The sequence below is a fragment of the Diabrotica virgifera genome, chromosome 1, assembly GCF_917563875.1.
Source record: "Diabrotica virgifera virgifera chromosome 1, PGI_DIABVI_V3a".
Taxonomy (NCBI): domain Eukaryota; kingdom Metazoa; phylum Arthropoda; class Insecta; order Coleoptera; family Chrysomelidae; genus Diabrotica; species Diabrotica virgifera.
In genome coordinates this window covers 221136178-221158243 of record NC_065443.1, presented here as the reverse complement: position 1 = coordinate 221158243, position 22066 = coordinate 221136178, and the positions used below count along the sequence as shown (strand labels likewise).

Here is a 22066-nt window from a genome sequence, read left to right as displayed (position 1 = left end):
AATCTATACCTTGTACTTTAAAAAATTCATAACTTTTACTACAATAAGAGTAAAATCTTAAAGCAGATACCGTTGTCTTCAAAAAAGTGAGCAACATATAGTGTATAAACGTTAGATAAAAATATTAAAATCGACCATAGTTGTAGCGAGTTAAACGCAAAAAAACGCGATTTCACTTTTTTTTATTTCTATGGTAAAATTGCGATTATGACAATATTCCCCCACCTAAAATTTAAAATAAATTTCATTTTCGTTTTCAGCACCATCAAAAACATAATCTAAGACCAAAATTAGCCACTTACCACACATGGTCAGTATCTCGAAAAATAACCGTTATATCGGGGATTTCTAATGTCGATAATAAAAGTTGCACTATTTTTTTTTTCTATAAAACATTTTGATCAAAAATTTTCCAGAAAACTTCTCTGTACTCTCTACTATAACAAAAACGTGATTAAAAGGCTAAATTTTAAATTTCGTCACTCATCTTTTGCGATTAAACTTTGCAATGCACAAATCCGTACCTTTCCCTTTGAGAAATTCATAACCTTTACCAGAATAAGAATTAAAGCTTAAAACAAGTACCGTTGTTTTCAGAAATGTTAGAGCTATATACTGTAAAAATTTCAGAAAAAAATATTAAAATTGAACAGAGTTGTAACGAGGTATACCCAAAAAAACGTGATTTGTTTTTTTTTATTTTTAGGATAAAATTGCGATTTTGACAATGTTCCCCCACATAAAATTCAAAATGAACCTCATTTTCCTTTTCAGCACCCTCGAAAATATAAAGTATGAATAAAATTAGCCCTTCGGCCCTCCGTGGTCAGTACCTGGTCATTTTAGGGGCATCTCCCGCTCGCCTATAAATATAAATATTCTAACAACTGTCAAATTTAACTAAAATTTCTGATTTGCGACATTCTTAAATTCTAAATTCTAAAAAAAAGGGTTTGTGATCATGTGTATATAAAATAGATGGCCATTTAAAAAATAAAATTGAGGTATTTCAAGGTTTCTGTTTAAAGTTGTCTGTTTCTGGAATAATCTGGAATAATGGGTTATTCCATACTTTTATATTCACTAACTACTGTTTCTACTTCATTCACTAAGTACATACTTTTGGTTAACACAGAAGCAATAAATATTCGAAAAACACATCGTTGCAAATCCGATTAAGAGATATTTCAAATTAGATGTCGCGTGATCTAATAATAGGAATTGATGGCCGTGTAAAAATTAAAATTGACGTAAAAAAATAAGTTTTCAATCTAATAGCACATAAAGCAACATCCAAAAATGTCATTGTACATCCTACCAGACTGAAAATAATGGGAACCTTCTCTGATAACACCTCCGAGGCTTCTACAATTTGCAAGCCATAACGGATGCTGAGACTAAGGAAGATGAGGGAATTTTACAATTTATAATTCACGTCCCATCTGCTCAGCGCGGTAAAGTTCCAACGAGAATGGTTCCCTTCGTACTCCAATGGGAGTAAACATAAATCAAAAATGAATAACCATTTTCAATTTCGTTGCAACACGAAACTACAGCCGCATCATTATTCCAGTTCAATCAGAGAGTGCAGCAAGTGCCTCTACCGGTTTCGAAACTTATTAGTCTCTCATCAGGAGGCACATATGCTGCTCTCTCCGACCCAACTAGGACAAACCCCGGCGTAATCGAAACCGGTAGAGGTGCTTGCTGCACTCTCTGATTGAACTGGAATTGAAAATGGTTATTCATTTTTGATTTGTTTACTCCCATTGGAGTACGAAGGGAACCATTCTCGTTGGAACTTTACCGCGCTGAGCAGATGGGACGTGAATTATAAATTGTAAAATTCCCGCATCTTCCTTAGTCTCAGCATCCGTTATGGCTTGCAAATTGTAGAAGCCTCGGAGGTGTTACCAGAGAAGGTTCCCATTGTTTTCAGTCTGGTAGGATGTAGAATGACATTTTTGGATGTTGTTTTATGTGCTATTAGATTGAAAACTTAGTTTTTTAATAGCAGTTGCCGCTAGGGCATCCCTGCCATTTCGTTCGTTGCAATCCGTGACTGCACGCCGGGGTTTGTCCTAGTTGGATCGGAGAGAGCAGCATACTCTCTGATTGAACTGGAATTGAAAATGGTTATTCATTTTTGATTTGTTTACTCCCATTGGAGTACGAAGGGAACCATTCTCGTTGGAACTTTACCGCGCTGAGCAGATGGGACGTGAATTATAAATTGTAAAATTCCCGCATCTTCCTTAGTCTCAGCATCCGTTATGGCTTGCAAATTGTAGAAGCCTCGGAGGTGTTACCAGAGAAGGTTCCCATTGTTTTCAGTCTGGTAGGATGTAGAATGACATTTTTGGATGTTGTTTTATGTGCTATTAGATTGAAAACTTAGTTTTTTAATAGCAGTTGCCGCTAGGGCATCCCTGCCATTTCGTTCGTTGCAATCCGTGACTGCACGCCGGGGTTTGTCCTAGTTGGATCGGAGAGAGCAGCATATGTGCCTCCTGATGAGAGACTAATAAGTTTCGAAACCGGTAGAGGTGCTTGCTGCACTCTCTGATTGAACTGGAATAATGATGCGGCTGTAGTTTCGTGTTGCAACGAAATTCAAAATGGTTATTCATTTTTAAAATTGACGTGTTTAAGAGTTTTAAGTGGACCGTTTCTGAAATAATGAAATTATTCCATATTTTTGGATCCAACTCTACGCATATGGAAAATAACCATTTTTGAATTAGTTTAAAGCTAAGAAGGTATGGCATCAAATAGTTCAAATTTACAAAATAGTTAGTTTTCATTTACAAAAATGGATATCAACACGGATACAATTTTAAATTATTTTCAAGGTAATTCCAATTCATTTCGTATATTATTAACTATACGGCATTAAGATACAGTTAAGATATAAAGTTCAATGGTGTGGTAATAGGTCAGATATTTTCATATTTGAAGTTAATGGGTTAATAGTTCTCCAGTTACTAAGCGTTGAACGCTTTTCGTAATTTTAGCGATTTATGATCCTTTAGCACTTACAAGTTGTAAAAATTTAGCAAAATTTATTAATCAGACACTTTGATTTTTCAAAATTGTTTGAGATTTAGAGATTCCCCAGACTTATTTTATAATTGGAAACAGTTTCAATCAAAACTTCCACCACCGAAAAGGCTTAAGGTTTCTAGATTTCTCTTAATTGATAAACTCATTTTAATAGAGTTTCATGGTTTAAGTGGAGTTACTTTGTGGTAAAACTAGCTTCATTAAATCTTGAAAGAACAAAAATAATACGTGTAAGTAATTATTAAACATGGTTATTAAAAAAAAATATCTTTGACTTTAAAGTTCATATGCAGAAAATCATTAATTTTTACCAAAAACTAAACATTCCCACAACAAATCCGATTTACTAAACCACTCCCAAAAAAATTCTGTGTGAAACAGACAGTTAAATTTCACTGTTATTTTTTTAAAGATGTTCCTGCCCTAAAAATACTACTACTACTACTCTAATAGTTTTCGATATATTGGCAAACATTTATTTTCATTTTGTAACTTTAAAAGGCTTTAACTTTTTTATGTACACATTTGTACTAGTGTAAGTTGGGTTTAGTCGAACTATTTTTGGTCCCAGAATATGTAATTTAATTTATGACCTACCATTTTGTTACTCATGTTTATCAAATTAAATAAGGTTTCAGTAATTTATTGACGAAGTTGGTTGATCTGATTTTTATTCATCATCATCATCAATGGTGCTACAGCCCTATGAAAGAGCCTCGACCTTCCCAAGTCTATTACGCCAGTCAGTCCTATCCATTGCCAACCGTTGCCATTTTGCTGCGCCTATTTTTCTCCCATCCTCATCCACACCATCCTTCCATCTGAGTTTTGGCCAACCCCTATTTCTACTTCCCACAAGTTGTGAAAAGGATTTTTCTAGCAGAGTTGTTCTGCTGTGATCGTGCTAGATGTTCTGCCCATCTTGAAACGAAAAAACGAGAGGCGTTGAACTACCTCAGCTAATTGAAATAATATTCAAAAATATTACCTTAATCATCCAAGATAGCCATCGCTACATCCTCAGCTTAGCTCAGTCACTCAGGTGTGTGTTCGTCTTCTCCTAGTCTTAGATATGAACTATGAAAGTTTGGAATGGAAGCAAACAAAACAATACTTTTAACTAATCATATTTATTGTTCGATAAAAAAATAATAAAAATATGATTTAGTAAATGCATTAACAAATATATTGAAATTCTTGTCAAAAACTAACAATTCTGGATTATCCTTATGGCTTTTGGTATCTGATGCTAACTTCTTGATGTTGAATGGTACTGCGGTAGACTTCTTATAGACCTGGGCAGATGTTCGGCCTCAGATCCCTGCAGCTGGGGATGTTGGGTGCTGTAGTCCAGCTCTCATGGTCCCATTCTGTCAGCCTTAGTGTCATCGCCGGCGATAGGCTTTTTTGAAGCTCCCAGAGGGAGGACGGTGATCTTATTCCCAAAAACTATAAGATAAAAGCACATATCAAACATCAAGAAGAAAGACCAAAAACGAGCCTTTGCCAAAAAATCGTAAACAGTAGTCATTAGCAAAGGAACAAAATAAAATTAATAGTAACGGAATAGTTAAATAATTTGATTACTAAAAGCATATCAATAGATGAAACGGAATATTCAAAATTAAGATACTAATACACGTGGAGAGCAACGTCGAGGTTAGGTAACAAAATTATTTAAAAAAATTAAAAGTAGACTATAAAAAAGTTAGAATACAAAACTCACCCCAAGAGAATAATAAGTCTGAAAATAGATAACTGTTATTAGCAGCTCTGTAATTGCATTTTATAAGATTATTATTTTTTCCCTCCATTACTAATTGTCATCCGCATTGACATGAGAGCGCAAAGTATGAGGAGGTGGACAACCATGTTCCGTATTAAAAGACAGATACTTACAGAGTAAGAATATACGGTTTTCGTTCAGTATGTTCAGTTGATGATTTAGATTTAAGATGAAAAAGATATATTAAATAGAAGATAATAAAAAAAGATAATAAAAGAGGGCGCCAACGAGTTTTTAACGAAGAAAACTGGTAAAACAAATAGAAGAAAATTATTGTTAATGAAATATTAAAGAAAATAAAGTTAAATAATTATTTAAAAATAAAATAACAAAGATGTGACTTTTGTAACGTTACACACTACTCTCACGCATCAGAGAAATTTTGAACACAAGTGAGAAATTTTTCTCAAAGAAAACAAGAATGTTACACATTCCCTCCACTCATTAGAAAAATTTCGAACACAGTTGAGAAATTTTTCTCAAAGAAAATAAGAAGACAAATTTCTAATCAGAAATAAATATATGCAGTAGTAATCGTTCAGAAAAAATCAAAAATAAATACTCATAATAAAGTAATCATTAAGTTAATCTATACAGATAATTTAAATTATTAATCATAAAAATTTTAAAGTATCAAAATAATTTTCAGATGTTACTCTGTGGAAAATAAAAAACATTACCCAATGAATTGTAGTTTTCACCACACTAAAATTATTCGATTATTATAAATAAATGACTACGGAGAGTATCTCTGGATAAAAAAAAATAAATGTACTTTAAAAAAGTATGAAATCAATTCTAAACTATAAAGACCTATAGTATTAAGTCTAAGTAATAATCAAATTTAACTAATAATCCAAAAGTAAATAATAATTAAAGGTACATAAGTTAATCAAAGCCAAATAATGTTGGTATTTATAAAAATGAATTGCAAATATTCAGGTATCTATATAATATATAAGGCTTATAACCAAAGTTAAATAAATATAAAATGGATATTACATCTTAAAAAAATAAATAAATGGCTAGTGGAGCTACTAAGAACTGAATCTCGAACAAAAGATCAAGTACTTTGGAGAACGAGTATTTAAAGTAAGGTAATAATAATATTAATTATATTACAAGGTAAGTGAAAGCATAAGTAGATGAAGATAATATAAGTATAATAATAAAAAGAAATGCAAGTACAACTATAGATAAACCATTAAAAAAAAATAAGTACTACCTGTACAGATCAACCAAATAAGACAGATTTCTACAAAAAACGGTTTAAAAAAATTGCATAAAACTAGTCCTAAAAGACTTAACCAATAATTTAATAAAGAGAGAGAGAGAGATAATGATACGTAATACAAATGTTACTTCCATCAAATATATGTACAAAAATGCATAAATATGATTTGCAAATGATGAAAAATAACAAATGCTCGTAGCTAAACTACAATCATACTTCAAAGCGCCATAATCCTACACAAGATTTCTAAAAGTAGATATGCATAGAATTATTTTAACACAAAAAAAGAAAAAATTTGGAAAATACATCATCCTAAAATAATATACAGCTGTATACCAACTGTATATCTACAGTCATTAACACCAAAAAATGGAACTCAGACTCATTGAGCTGGCCCAACCCTATGGATAACTTATGTACCCTAGGAAAAAACACTAGGTGTCTATGCAGGAATATATGCCATACACAACTTACAAGTGCCGGATGAGGTTTTTATTCTAAATCGTACCAAAATCAACACAAGTACCCAAAATAAAATAATAAAGAATAATATATAAATAAATAGGACATTTTTAAATAAAGAGGATGTTAAATATAATGTTAATAATAATTTAAATAAGTGCAATCATGCAAAAAGATGAAAATTGTAAAATATGATGCTTTACGAAAAAAAAACGTAAGAATAAGTAATAATAAGTTTAAATGTAAGAATAAGTAAAAAGTAATTGAAAATAAGTAATAATACAAGATTTAAATGCACTTCAGAGTACACAGTAGTTTGCATAAAAAGAACGTAGAAAGATTGTACGAAGAAAAAGTACTTATAATATGACAATGTATGAAAAGATTCTCTTGGGATTTGGAAAACTACTACAAAATAAGAAAGTAATTAAGGAAGGCTACCAAAAAAACTGGTTAAATTGAAAAAAACAGAAAAAATACCACATGGACATTAATGTGAAAATTTTTACAATAAAAATTTGCCAAAAAAACTAGGTAAAAAGTTCCAAATGTTAAAAATACCAATATTTGAAACTGCAAATAAATTTTAAATCAGTTATGCTGAAATATATAATTCAAATATTGCAGTTTAGTTCTAGCAGCCGTAGAGGTAACATCGTTTAATAGTGGCTTGTGAATTTAACCAATATAAGTTAAAAGTTAAACAGTTTTTATTGTAAACACAACTGTAAGTAGAAAAACTTAATTTTTAAAAAAGAAATACAATTTACATTTCAACGTTCTACTCAATCGAAACCAGAATATTGCCTTAGAACAGTTGAATAGTTTTTACTATAAACACACCTGTAAGGAGAAAAACCCAATTTTTAAACAAGAAATACAATCTACATTTCAGCGATCTACTTAATTGAAACTTGAGTATTGCCTTAGACAAAAACTTAAGTAATTAGTGGTACCTTTAATAGTACGGTTAATATTACTATAATGGATTTAAATTGTCAGGCATGCCATAAAATTATAACACCGACAGATGGTAGCAAACTGGAATGTTCTGGATGCAAAACAACATGGCACGGTGTTTGTGCTCAACCTCAACCCTTAAATTTTTCACCTGCAACCTTGTTGACATGGAAGTGTCAAAATTGTACTACAGAAGCAGATGCTAGCACAATGCACTTCAACGCAATTATGGCTCAGCTTGCTAATTTAAGTAACGCTATCGCAACATGTAACACTCGAATGTCTGACTTACATAATTTAGTAAATTCTCAGTCGACAAAAATTGACGCTTGCATCTCGGAAATAGCGGTTCTAAGAAGAGAAAACGAACAGCTAAAAATTAAAATCCAGAAAATAGAATCCTCTCCTCCCGAAAATATCCTTATAGAGCTGGCTGATAGAAAACAAAGGGAAAAAAATGTTTTGCTCATGGGTGTTCCAGAAAATACAGAATCCGATGAAGTTAATGCACAACAAATATTAAATCAGATAGCTCCTAACTTACAAATAGCTTCGCATCGCCGGCTTGGCTTTCCTCGCCAAGATATGAAACCAAGGCCGCTGAAAGTTACTATGATGTCCAGTGAAGATGCCCTTTTTGTTCTTAAAAATAAATCTAAACTGAATCAAAACTCAAACTCAAACATATACATAAAACAAGATCTGACACCTTGCCAGTCAAAATATCTAGCTGAATTACGAACAGAGCTACAAAGTCGTATAGATAATGGGGAGAAAAATTTAACGATTAGATACATAAACAAAATACCTAGAATTACTACAAGAGGAACAACCAAACGTGATAGAGAGGAACAGGAATCACCTAGACGTGAAAAGGGACTCAAGACTTCAAAGCCTGCTTTATGTGGGGCAAACTCATCTGTACCTGAATAGCAATCTTTCAAAATAGTATTTTGGAACTGTCAAGGATTTGCCAATCTGGATGAATTTGTTAGAGATTACGATGATTTTTCGGTTTTATGTCTTACTGAAACATGGCTACTTAATGAGTGTAATAATTTGTCAATTGTTTTGTCATCCTATAATGTTATAAGTAGTCCTGCTTCGAAAGAAAAATCCGTGGGCAGAGCAAGCGGTGGTATCTACATATTTTATAAAAATGTATACAACTGTGTAATTTTAGAAAAAACACCGTGGTGGCTATTTTGCAGACTGGTTTCTCCTTCGGAAGAGTCTATTATTATTTGCACAGTATATTTTAAACCGTCCTTAGATATTGTGTATATTCTAGAACTTTTTCAAGTATCTCTGTCGGAAATTCTAGAAAACCATTTCGATGTTCCGCTTCTAATTGGCGGTGACTTTAACAGTAGAATATCAGATATTGGAGAAGTTCCGCCAGAGATGCTGGAGGACACAAATCTATCGGAGTATCGTCTAAGCAATGACATGGTTTTAAATACTAAGGGGCGCCATATTATTGACTTCATGAACACCAACTCTTTCTGTCTACTTAATGGGAGGACTGAGTCTGATACACCGGCACAATTTACTCACATTAGCAAAGCTGGAAATAGTGTAATTGACTTAGCATTTATCCAGAACAGTGCAATACCTATTATCCAAGATTTATGTGTAATGAACCATAACAGCCCTTTTGACCACTTTGGTATACTGGTAACTTGCGTTTCCGACTTTTTTCGAGAAAGTCGTTTCAAAAAAGCACTTCCTATACAAAAAAAAAACTATATATCAATGGAATACTGACCTTGCCTTTTTCTATAAAATTTCTATGCAACATTCGAATAAAACGTCTCTTTCTATAAATATTGATGCACAGGAACTATACAATAATCTAATGTCAGCAATTAAAGAAACTGCTTCGCAATTACAACTTTGTAAAGAAAAATCTTTCCCGTCGTGTATCAGGCAAAGTCCTCCATGGTTTGATCATGAATGTACCTCAGCTAAAAACAACATGAAACAAAGCCTCAAAACAGCTAAATCAAATAACTTCCGCGACCCCTATAAAACAAATTTTTTGACATCAAAAAAAGCCTATAGACAAATAATTAAAAAGAAAAAACATATATATTTTCATAACCTGTATTCTCAACTTGCAAACAGCAGGGACTCCAAAACATTCTGGTCAGTGATTAGGAAATTTCGGAAAAATCACAATACTTCTTTTATCGATGTAGACGTATGGGAGCAATTTTATTCGAATATATATCCCCCAAAACTATATCATAATGCCCGTTTTTTTGATGCAAGACATCCCATTTTTGACGCTATTATAACCAGTGACGAAATATATAGAGTCCTAAATAACTGTCCCAATCGTAAAGCACCTGGAACTGACCATATTTCTTATGAATTCTTTAAAAATCTTCCAAATAATTGGATACTGTATTTAACGGGCATGTCTAATAGAATACTGGAAACAACCATTACGCCGCATAACTGGAGTGAAGTCATTTTTACTATGATATTTAAAAAGGGCAACAGAGATGATCCAGCAAACTATAGAGGTATTGCCTTACTTAATTGTGTTGAAAAAATATTTACTAATATTTTGTTAAACAGACTCAGAGATTGGGTTGAAGTAAATAATGTTCTTCCCGAATGTCAGTCGGGTTTCAGGGGATCAAGGGGTTGCATTGATAATGTATTCACCCTCACTTCTGCTGTACAACTGCAACTACGACTGAAAAAACGCAAAGTGTACGCTGCCTTTGTAGATTATAAGCGGGCTTTTGACTCCATTATCCATCATTTGCTGTGGCAAAAGCTATTTGGCCTTGGGGTGAGTTCTAAAATAATAGCCATTTTGAAAAACATTTATGATAATGCTAGGATGTACATCAAAACTCCAAACGGCTACACAAGACCATTTGATATTTCAACAGGAGTCTTACAGGGTGAACCTTTGAGTCCACTATTATTTAGTTTATTTATTGCGGATATAGAACAGTTTTTTATTAGTCAAGGATCACAAGGTATCTCCATTGATAGCCAAAATCAAATAATAATGCTATTGTATGCTGATGATTTGGTCATTCTTTGTGACTCGGAAGTTGAACTCGGTAAAAATTTAAGTTATCTAGAAAAATACAGTGACAAAAACCAGCTAACTGTAAATGTTGGCAAAACCAAAATTCTTCCATTTGCCCGAAGCGGTCAAATTGGCAATAAAGGCGTTAAGTTCCTATATAAGAATGAAAAAATAGAAGTTGTTAACAAATTTGTATATCTTGGAGTCACCCTAACCACAACATCACTTTTTAAAGCAATGGCCGATACAACAGTGGAAAGAGCAAAACACGCAATTGGTAACGTGATAGGTTTAATGGCTAAAACCAAAATGAATTCTTGGACATCTCGTGTGCAACTTTTCGATTCGCTAGTTCAAAGCCTTGTTATGAACTGTGTGCCCGTTTGGGGAATGAGATATGCTGACCAGTTAGAAAGAATACAAATAACTTTCTTTAAAAAACTTTTACATCTCAGTATCAATACACCTGATTATGCTGTTAGGTTGGAGACAGGAAGAGTAAAAATTTCTTTTACTATTTTCAAGCTAACTTTAAATTGGCTTATCAAGCTATCGCAAATGCATGATTTAAGACTTCCTCTTATTTGTTTTCTGCGTCAGCTTCAAATTTCTTCAGCAAATAATTCAATAAATACGAACAGATACAACTGGGTTTCACAGTTTAAGCAATATTTTCAAGTATTAGATTATGAATTTTCTTGGGATGAAAACATCTCTGATTGGCTATTAAAAAACAAGAAAAGCATGTTAAAAAAGTATATGGATATGCTTCATCAAGAAGACATTCAAGCAGTCTCCATGTCAACATTCTCAACTATTTACAAACATTTATCCGTAGATACCTCAGTACAGAAATATCTGGAATTTCAAATTCCCATAAAATACATTCGTGCCATGGCGCAACTTCGAACATCTAATCGCCATGTGTTAAAATTTACCTATAATGGTATAACATATCATATACGACCATCTGAAATCTGTACTATTTGTAACACAAACAAGTTGGAAACTCTTGAACATTTACTGTTTGAATGTCCCATTTACAGTTCAATGAAACCGGTTAATATGGCCCCCCTTAATAATTGCACCGACCTTATTGGTTGTCTTAATAATGTAACTATAATATCTCTGAAAGCAATTTCAATATATATTTGGAATATCATAAAACTTAGATCTTTTGCTTTAAATGAATAAGCTTCAGTTTCTCCTTCATTGGTGTTTATTTAAGAAAACAAGTCTCCATTTCAGTTAGTAATAGCGATTAACTTTTGTTTAAATTTGTTAATAGTTACTTATGTTCTAGACTAGTTGTTAGTTATATTCTGTACTTCAGTTTCTCCTTCATTGGTGTTTATTAAAAAAACCAAGTTCTCCATTTCAGTTAGTGATAGCGCTTAACTTTTGTTTAAATTTGTTAATAGTTATTTATGTTCTAGACTAGTTGTTAGTTATATTCTGTACTTACTAAACTCATTGTTATAAAACTGTAGTTTTTAAAAACAATAAATGTCTATCTATCTATCTATCTATCTAATTCAAATATTGAAAATGGCAATATAGTTTTTTAACCCATAACAAATGAATGTTTTCTTTTAAACTAGTCAAAAAATATGTAAAATATATAGGTATATAGATTTACTTCAAAAATTGAATATAAAAATGAAAAACAGTAATCTCAAAATAGTATTTATTAATGCTGGTATGCTTGCCAACAAACCAAAATTCAACGTTCAAATCCTCAAATAAGACAAGTAGCGTTGGAGGCGCCAGTAAAACGAAATAAAAAGGCGATCGGGCCCCACGTTGGACGCCAGTGAAACGAAAAAACGCCTATTCTTATAAGAGATACTACGTCTTTACCACCAAATTTTTGTTTATATCTGTGGTAGGTCTCGTAGTTGTACCTCCTCCTTCAGATATCATTTTCACAGATGCCACCGAATATTCCTCTCAGGATCCTTCGTTCAAATATAAGCAGAAGATCTGATTTTTATTGGCTCTCCAAATTTTGGGAAATGTCTCGATTGCAGGTCTTTATAATCTAAACAGCATTTGTAGTTTTCATAATGACTCTCTTGACAATTTGTGCACCATACCTATATATTTATTCTGTGGTTGGTTTAAATATGAGGAGGACCAGTAATTGGCCTAAATTTTATGCACCGGAGAATTAAATCCGGTGAAATATTTGCGAATATGTCCGAAATGTTGGCACCTGTGAGATTGTGGGATTTCTCTTTTGGAACGTGGTGGTTTAACTTTAAAATTACTGAGTTGACTAGTTTATTTACTTTGTAAATTTCTTTAGTATTCCAATAATTAATAACTTATTTTACGAGGAGGAATGTTAGTCAATTTTTGCTCTTTTAGTTTTGTTTGATATGTTTTAACTAAATGTCCTAGTCCATTTTTAATTTCATTAATTATTTTTTAGGGATAAATTATTGTAGATAACTACCCGAAATCCTTATACTGCTCCAAATCCCCAACTGATATGTGTGAAATTACGTTTATTTTGGTGCTTGAGCTTGAAAATATCTGAATAGGTCTCTGCTTAAAGTTTAATTTGCTTTTCCTTGAGGGAAGTAGTGGTATCTTTATTTACCAGTTTTTTAACAATTAGTTAATGGAGATCAGTTCTATGTAACAGAAACCTGCCGATGAGTAGATATTTGCAAGAAAGTCCTAAAATTATATGTGTGATATCTAGAGTTCGGATTTCTAAGCATAATGCTTATGGTAATAATACAAGCAGGACTATTTTCTTTTTAAATATGAACGAAATATGCAAAGATAAGTCATTTGACACCACTTTTTTATGCTTTTTTTACTTTTTTTAATCTTAATGCCTTTTTTGAATTATTGTGCATATTTCTGTGCTTTTTTATGTATTATCATTTTTATCATTATTATCATTTTTGCATTTGCGAAGAGCAGAAATTTAATTTTGATCTAAGCAGTGCAATAGTGGACTCTGATCTCCCTCTTAATAAATTGCCAAATGAAAGTTTCAAATTATTTTTGGAAAAGTACTATCAAAGACATGTGCCGGATGGAAGTACTCTGCGAAATATATGTTAATTGCGTTTACAAGGAAACCAGAAAAAAAGTAAAAACACTAGTGGGGAACAATTACATCTGTTTTCCTCTGGACGAGACTACAGATATTTGTGGAAGGTACGTCGCTAATTTAATCATAGGCGTACTTTACGAAGAAATCTTGAAGAAGGGATATTTAGTGGGCGCAAAAGAACTAGAAGCAACAAATAACAATACAGTTCCAATATTCGTAAATGAAGCTTTAACAAATTTTTATCATCCCGAGACTATGATCACCAACAAAATAGTATTAATGATTTTCGACGCTGCACCATATATGATCAAAACAGCATCAAATCTTCAAGTGTTTTATCCAAATCTAATTCACTGTACGTGTCTAGCACACGGCCTGAATCGCGTTGCAGAGACTATACGGCTACAATTTCCACTTGTTAATAAGTTGATAAAAAATGGGAAAACATTTTCATTAAAGCTCCTTTAAGGGTGCAATTTTTTAGAGAAAGATTCCCTAACACTCCATTACCACCGGAACTAGTGTTAACTCGGTGGGGTACATGGTTAGATATACTACGTCGATAATTTCGAAAATTTTAAAAGCTTCGTATTGGAACTTAACCCGGCACCTGCCACGTGCTCACAGCACCCCTTAAAAATTTTCTCTGATCTACTTGTTTAAAAAACAAAATAGTGTGTTGAGTAACACAAGAATATAAATAAACATGTTTTTTTAACTTATTAGCCACTAATATGTTATAAAAGTTAAAAAATAAAATGAAAAAGATTTTATAAGCAAATTAGCAAGTACCAAGCCATAATAAATGCAGTCAAGTAAAATATCTAAAAAAATTCAGATTTAGTGAGTAGAGTCTCTATTAATAATTTAAATCAGTTATTTCAATAAAAAATGTAAATTTGACCTGTTTATCAAAAATACAAAAAAAATTTAAAACTTAAAGTGCCAGATGATGACACCCCAATTCGACTTTATAGCTATAAGTTCAGGATGACACTAAATAACCACTTCAAACACTAACACATATATGCTATATAATATTATAGAAAGCTATTATGACGCACAGCTCGGTTACCAAACTTGAAATACCAAATATTTGATAAAAATGTGTTAGGGGTGCTGGTAGCACCCCACGTGGCAGGTGCCGGGTTAAACATATTGCTAGCAAATTGATAAAAGATTGTCAGGATGTTTTAGGTGAAACAGAATTACAAACTAATCTTGATGTTATTAAAAGCAACTTGTGTTTTGTGAGTGAAACAATAAAATATTTGGAGAAACAGCAAAGGTCAATAGTTGAGTCGATCCAAAAAATAAAGAGTTTTGAAAAAAAGATGGAAGGTATCCCTGGAAAAATTGGTCAGACAGTATTAACAAAAGTCAAAGTTGTATTGACAAAAAACGAAGGATTTCAAGAGATGAAGAAAATATTTTTAAAATAAAAATGTATACCATTTTTATTCAGTTGCAATGCGAAGGCAAAACAATCTTACTTTTCAATTAAAATACGGAGTGCAGTCCAGTCCCTTGAACCGCGATTTTCGGCTCTTATTGGAGCCTTCATCGGAAGGAACTTGGGCACTCTTCTCCATATTTTAACTGATTCGTATCGAGAGGTTTTCCCACCCATTGCAACTGAAGTGATGATAGTAGGTGGCTAGCGCCATCTGGCATTGAAAGACGAAGTAGTTTTCAATCCTAATAGTAAATTATTAATATTGAAAATATTAAAAATATTACTAAAAGATTTTTAAATTGAAAACTTATTGGTACACTTTTCTGGTGACACCTCCAAAACTTCTACAATTTGCAAGTCAAATGGATGCTGCAGTGAAAATATTTATATAAAAATATTTTTAGTATAAAATATTTTTAGTTATAAATGGAGAACATGTTGAAGATATAAATATGGATCCGGCAGTAGTGGCAAAGTAATAGATATGCACCGATAATCAGTGTAACCGTTGAAAGAGGCTTTTCGATATACAAAAATACTTTGAGTGACAGGCGCCGACACTTTACGATGGAACATTTAAATGTAATTAAAATGATATATTTTCCTTCATCTAAAGCGTTTCGATAAAAATTAGGTTAGAGCATTTTTGTTTCAGTTATCTATTTTTTTTTTGTTTATTCTATTTTATTTTTAATTTTATAATAGGTATTGAGCTCTTAAGCTAAGCCTAGAAATAATTATATATATTTTCTTTAAAAAAAATGGCTTGTCAAAATTTATATCCTTATTTTCGTGCTTTTTTGTATATTAAAATGCTTTTTTTATAAAATCGTTATGCTTTCTAAGAGCTTTTTTGCGTTTCTGCATGCTTTTAAATTCGAAACTAGTGATATCATTGTGATATCACACATAGTCCATTCTTTTACGGTTTTTGCTCTACAATTTAAAGAACCGCTTGGATTGACATGAAATTTGGAATGCGTATAGCTTACATATCAAAGAAAAAAGTGATATTGTGCCGATGTGTGCTTTTGCCCTGGGGGTGACTTTCACCCCCTATTGGGGGTGAAAAAAGATATGTCCAAAATAAGTCCGCAAATGGGTAAACTGACTAATTTTAAGTAACTTTTGTTCTATAGAGCTTTTTCGCCAAGTCAACACTTTTCGAGTTATTTGCGAGTGAATATGTTCATTTTTCAACAAAATAACCACATTTTTAGACGGTTTTTCGCAAATAACTCAAAAAGTAAGTATTTTGTGGAAAAAACGTTCCTAGCAAAAATATAGCTTATAAAAAAGTAAAAAAAATGGTGTACGCGTTAGGTCTCTGGATCTCGTAGAACCAGAGTTATAGTCAATGAAAAATAGATTCATATTCACCAAATTTCAAATAGACTATTTCGACGTGGAATATCCAAAAAATTAAGCACTTTTTGGGGAAAACCCATTATAACTTTTTTAAAGTATTTTAAAAAATATTTATTTCTGTTTTTACAGAAAGTTTCTAGCCTTAAACTTAAGCAAGTTACGGTCAAAATAAAGTTGGTCCCTTTTGTTTTTGCAAAAAAAAATCGGGAAGACCAATCTCTAATTAGCAACTTAAATGAAATTAATCGTTACCGCTCCACAAATTATTTTACTTATATTGTGTTTATATGATCTGTAAGTTTCATCGATTCAAAGTGCTTATTTTAAAAAAAATTTGGTTTCAAAATAAAATTTTTAAAAATTTAAATTTTGAAAAATATGCTTTTTTTCAAAATAACTTAAAAATTATTAGAGATATCAAAAATCTCGAAAAGCAAAAAAAAGTCAGATTTGCTTTTCTGAATATCGTGTATTTTTTTGTTTTTCTGTTAGACAAAAATTGATTAAGATTTGGTGTTTCTAAATTTGCATACATTCGTGATCAGTGACTCGTTCAACCCCTTTTAACTACAGCCCTTTCAATAATAAGTACTTTGAACCGATGAAACTTACAGATCATATAAACAATATATACACGAGTCAAGAAACTTGTGAAGTCGTAACGATTAAGTCCATTTAAGATACTAATTAGGGGGTGCTTTTCTCGATTTTTTTACCAAAACCAAAAGGGACTAACTTTATTTTGAGCGTAACTTGTTTAATTTCGATGCTAGAAATTTTTTTTATAAAACAAAAATGAAGCTTTTTTTAAACACTTTAAATAAGTTTAAATGAGTTATCCCCGAAATATGCTTCATTTTTGGTTATTTCACGTTAAACTATTCCATTTGGAATTTGACGAATATGAACCTATTTTTCATTAGCTATAACTCTGCTTCTGCTAGGTATAAAGACGTGATGTATACACCATTTTTTTAAATTTTTTACAGGCTATATTTTTTCTAAGAATGTTTTTTCGACAAAATACTTACTATTTGAATTATTTGCGAAAAACCGTCTAAAAGCGTGGCTATTTTGTTGAAAAAATGAACATATTCACTGAAAAATAACTCGAGAAGTATTGACTTAGTGAAAAAACTCTATAGAACAAAAGTTACTTAAAATTATCCAGTTTATCCATTTCCTGACTTTCTTTGGACGAATATTTTTTCACCCCCAAGAGGGGGTGAAAACGACCCCAGGGCAAAAGCACATATCGGCACAATCACTTTTTTTCTTTGACTTGTTAGCTATGTGTATGCCAAATTTCATGTCAATCCAAGCGGTTCTTTAAAATTTAGAGGTTTTGCAATATTTTACCGTTAAAGAACAGACTAACATATCATTTATAAAATTTCTGTGAAAATTGCTTTTATTTATACAATTATTTGATGCAAACAAATTCTATTATTATATTATATTATTGTATGGCGCTATCGACAAAACCTAAAGATATCGTGGACTTCGCACACTTCCAAAGAATATGTTCTTCAAATGATGAATTCAGAACGTCTGCTTATAAACATCATAAAAAACAGAAAAATAGAATACTTCGGCCATATAATTAAAGGACCTAAATACCATCTACTTGGCCTTATAGTACAAGGAAAAGCGGAGGGAACGAGATGGATTGGTCGAAAGAAACTTTTATAGTTGCGTAGTATCAGACAATGATATGGTTCCTCAGTAGAGGGATTATTTCGCACAGCAGCCGATAGAGAAAAGTTTCAAGAACTCGTAAACATGATGACGACCAACGCAACGTCTGAATTCGGACACGGCACCTAAAAAAGGAGAAGACTGGTGGAAGGATAAATATGTTACTGGCCAAACCCGATTTCAGGACAAACTGGTTTGACTTAGGCCAAACTAGTTTATCCTGAACACATTAGGATAAACTAGTTTGTCCCAGGACCAACTAGTTTATCTTGATATTAATATGGACACTGTAGGATAAACTAGTAAGCCCTTTACCCAGACAGCACACAAGATCGTAAAGACGTCTTTTTTATGTCTGTTAAATGTCTGGACGCAGTGTCCAAGAGCAGTTATGTCTAAAGACCTAAAGCAGACATTTTCTAGATGTCTTTTTTTAAACATCGTAAAGATATCTAATGTCGACATCGTTAAGACGTCTTATGAAAGTCTATATTAAGATCAAATTTTTTAAGAAAAGGTATTTCTTTAAAGGTGTAATATTTTTTTAATCCGATTTAAGAAAAACATAAAAACTAACATAGAATCTAAATAAAAACTCCACTTTTTTTCGATACGAAAACTGGAATGGTCGCGCAGCAGGCATTTGGTTGGCCCTCCAGAACAAAAGCGAAAGCATTGAAGGTCACGCGTCTACCGATACCTATATAAATACCTATGTAGAAATCATTGAGTTAGTATATACCATTATATACTGAAAAGTATATAAAGTTTTTCAGTAGGTACTATAAACCATCGAGATAGAGTGGAGTGGAGGAGATGTCACGTGACCAAAAGTGTGATCACTTATCACTCCGCCATTTTGCTACTACATTTAGTTAGTCATACCACGTCAAATACTTGTTGTTTGTGCTTGGGTTACTGAATTCGTTTATTTCGCAGTGTTATTTAAGTTTTATTGTTTTTTGTGTGTTACAAACTAAAAAAGACAATGGTATCGTGCGCTAAGAGAAGTTGTAATCATAGAGCTGGTGTGGATAAAAAGAAAACGTCTGGAATAACATTTCATAGGTTAGTATAAACAACTAACAGAGCTGTACTAAATTTTTTTCTCTTAAAATAACATTGTATATTATAAAAACTTTTTAAGTATTTATAGTTCTTCCTTTATTTAGGTATAACATTTGGTTTTGTATGGTTCTTTAGAATAATGGGTTGATGTTGTGGATGCCTAGAAACCAATTGTTAGTCACTCAAATTTTTATAGATAAAAATCAGCTTTTAAAAGCTGGGGTCAAATTCTTTAAAGTACAGAACTACCTGGAAAGTTTTATAATTAAAGATTAAAACAATTGCTTTATTAATAGTTTTGGCTTTGTCTTAACCCTTAAATGCCCAATGTAGGTTCCATGTATGCTCAAAGGTGGGTAAACAATGTTCACCTCGAAAATAGCTAATATATTTTATTAAGAGTTGTTACAAATGTTAGAAATAGATTAAACTTAAGGATCTTATGCTTAGTAAACACAGCATTTTCTAAACTAATAATATAAAGGATGTACAAGTCTTCAAAAAAATTACCGTGTACAGCTGGTTCCTAAAAAACATAATGTGGATTATGTAACTACTAACGATAAATTATATAAAAACCTTTAGTTATAGAGTTATAAAGTTTTACCAAGGCTGGACATTTTGTGCAAACTCATCTTTAAGATAACCCAACTTACGAGATCACTTTTATTTTCAAAAATATCCGTAGAATCAAATTAACATTTGATAAAGTGCCATCTTTATAACAATAAATAATTTTTGAAAAATTTTTGAACACATAATAAATATGTTACTAGGGAATATGCATAGGTGCATATTTTTTACCTTGGGCGTTTAAAGATTAAGTTAAATAATCTAAAACTTAAATAATAACTAGATAAAATGTTGTTTTAGGCTTGCTTTGTACCTAGTAGGTAAATAATTAGTCCCATATTTTAATTTTAGATTTCCAAAGGATCCAGAACATAGAAAAAAATGGATTACTTTTGTAAATAGAGGAGCTTGGGTACCTACAACATATAGTGTGTTATGCTCTAAGCATTTCTCCGAAAAATACATTGACCGAACCTCCAGATCTCTTGTTAGATTAAGAGATAATGCTGTGCCCACTATTGATCTTATGCAGGTAATTAATAATGTAATTTATAATAGAAAATTGCAACTGTTTTTTCTACCTGTCTTTGTGTTTTCTACCAATTGTAATACTTTTTTGCTTATCTATTGTTCTTTAGAAATTATTAGTATGAATAGAAATAGTACACCTATCAATTACCTACATTGAATAAATATCAATTACTTACATACAATAAAAGGTTCAAAAAATAGTTATTTATGTACTAAGTCAGTAAAGTGACTCATTATCGAATATAAATAACAATAATGAATGACCGTAATGACTTTGCAAAGTAACAAGACACTTACTCAACACACACACTACACATTACTCCCCTGACTTAGTGATAAGTTATACAATTACGTGGCTAAAGGTTCTAGTTCTAAACCAAAGCCAGAATCAGAGAAAAAAAAATGACCGTAGTAGCAGTTAGGGGTAAATTTTTTTTTTCATTATGTTACAAAATATTGCCTAATATATGAAAAGTCAACAGTTTTGCAAAACGGGGGTATTTCAGAACTGTAAACTTGTTTTTTTTAATTTATAGTTAATTTATATATTTTAATTTAGTTATTTATATTTAATTTTAGCTCCAAGAGTTATCTAAGCTGGGTGGACGCAATGCATATGATTTTATTAAAAGGGCTTTTCAACTTATCCTATCAAATGACCAAGCTCTAAAATATAGCTGGAAGGGCATGAAAGGAAACAGAAAATTTAATGATACTCGTTTAGCAACGCTGTTGTTAAGTGAGTCACTTAAATGTATTTGTTTTATTTCGAGTTTCTTATTTATATATTTATATTTGTATAAATATTTTTACATTTTAGGAGCCGCAGATGTTACAGGACTAGCAGATTCTCAAAAAACAAGTGAATGTGCAATTCAAACTTGTTTGAATGGGTTGAGAAGGGCAAGTGACAGGAAGGCAACAGTGTTAAATAAAACTTTTTAAAAAATAGGAAAAAAGTTAAAGTTTTCCCTTGGGTTTTCTGGGTATTATAACAAAGTTTTCAATTTATAACATTTTATAAGAGTTAATTGATTTTTGTTTAAAGTTATAAAATAATATATATTTTTGTTAATGTTACCCGTCACTTATAAACTCTATGATTGAGAATACAGTTCAACGTTTGTGAAATATACAACAAATTTTTATTTTATATTTTACTTATATTTTTTTATTTATATTTGTAGTAGATTAAGCAGGTACACATTGATTTTTTGGTTAAAATATACATAAAAATATAAGAAATTTTTGTATTATTTTTACTTTTGTATCAAAGGGAATGAATAAGTATGGCTTAAAATGGCCTAAGCAAGATATATGTAAGACGTTCTAAAATTTACATCTTTACGACATCTTAAAGATGATGTCTTTAAGACATCTTAAAGATGATGTCTTTAAGACATCTTACTTTGTAACATCCGATGTCTTTAAGACGTCTTAAAGACGCCATTCAGGAGACAACAGACATCTTTAAGACGTCTAGTTTGCCGGATTGCGACATCTTATAGACGACTTAAAGACGCCAGTGTGCTGTTTGGGTATAATATAACCTATAATATCAAAATAAATAGATAAAGTGAATAATATACGCTCTAATTGCAAAATAATCATTTTTAGTAAAATAGATTCGTCGTTAAAATTAATGGACAATTATTGGTAATACAAACAATCATATTATAAAAAATAATCAGTGGTTTTTATAACAGCAGTAATAATTATACCTCAATTACTATAAACAT

General features: G+C 31.6%; 1 protein-coding gene across 1 annotated transcript; it reads left to right on the top strand.

Moving 5' to 3' along the window:
• The first annotated feature begins 18927 nt into the window (after positions 1–18927).
• On the top strand, positions 18928–21521 carry LOC126882501 (THAP domain-containing protein 2-like). The gene is made up of 4 exons (XM_050647471.1): positions 18928–19223; positions 20148–20328; positions 20907–21066; positions 21148–21521. Exons 1-4 carry the CDS (start codon positions 19144–19146, stop codon positions 21270–21272), a joined length of 546 nt encoding a protein of 181 aa, XP_050503428.1. The 5' UTR covers positions 18928–19143; the 3' UTR covers positions 21273–21521.
• Positions 21522–22066: the final 545 nt, after the last annotated feature.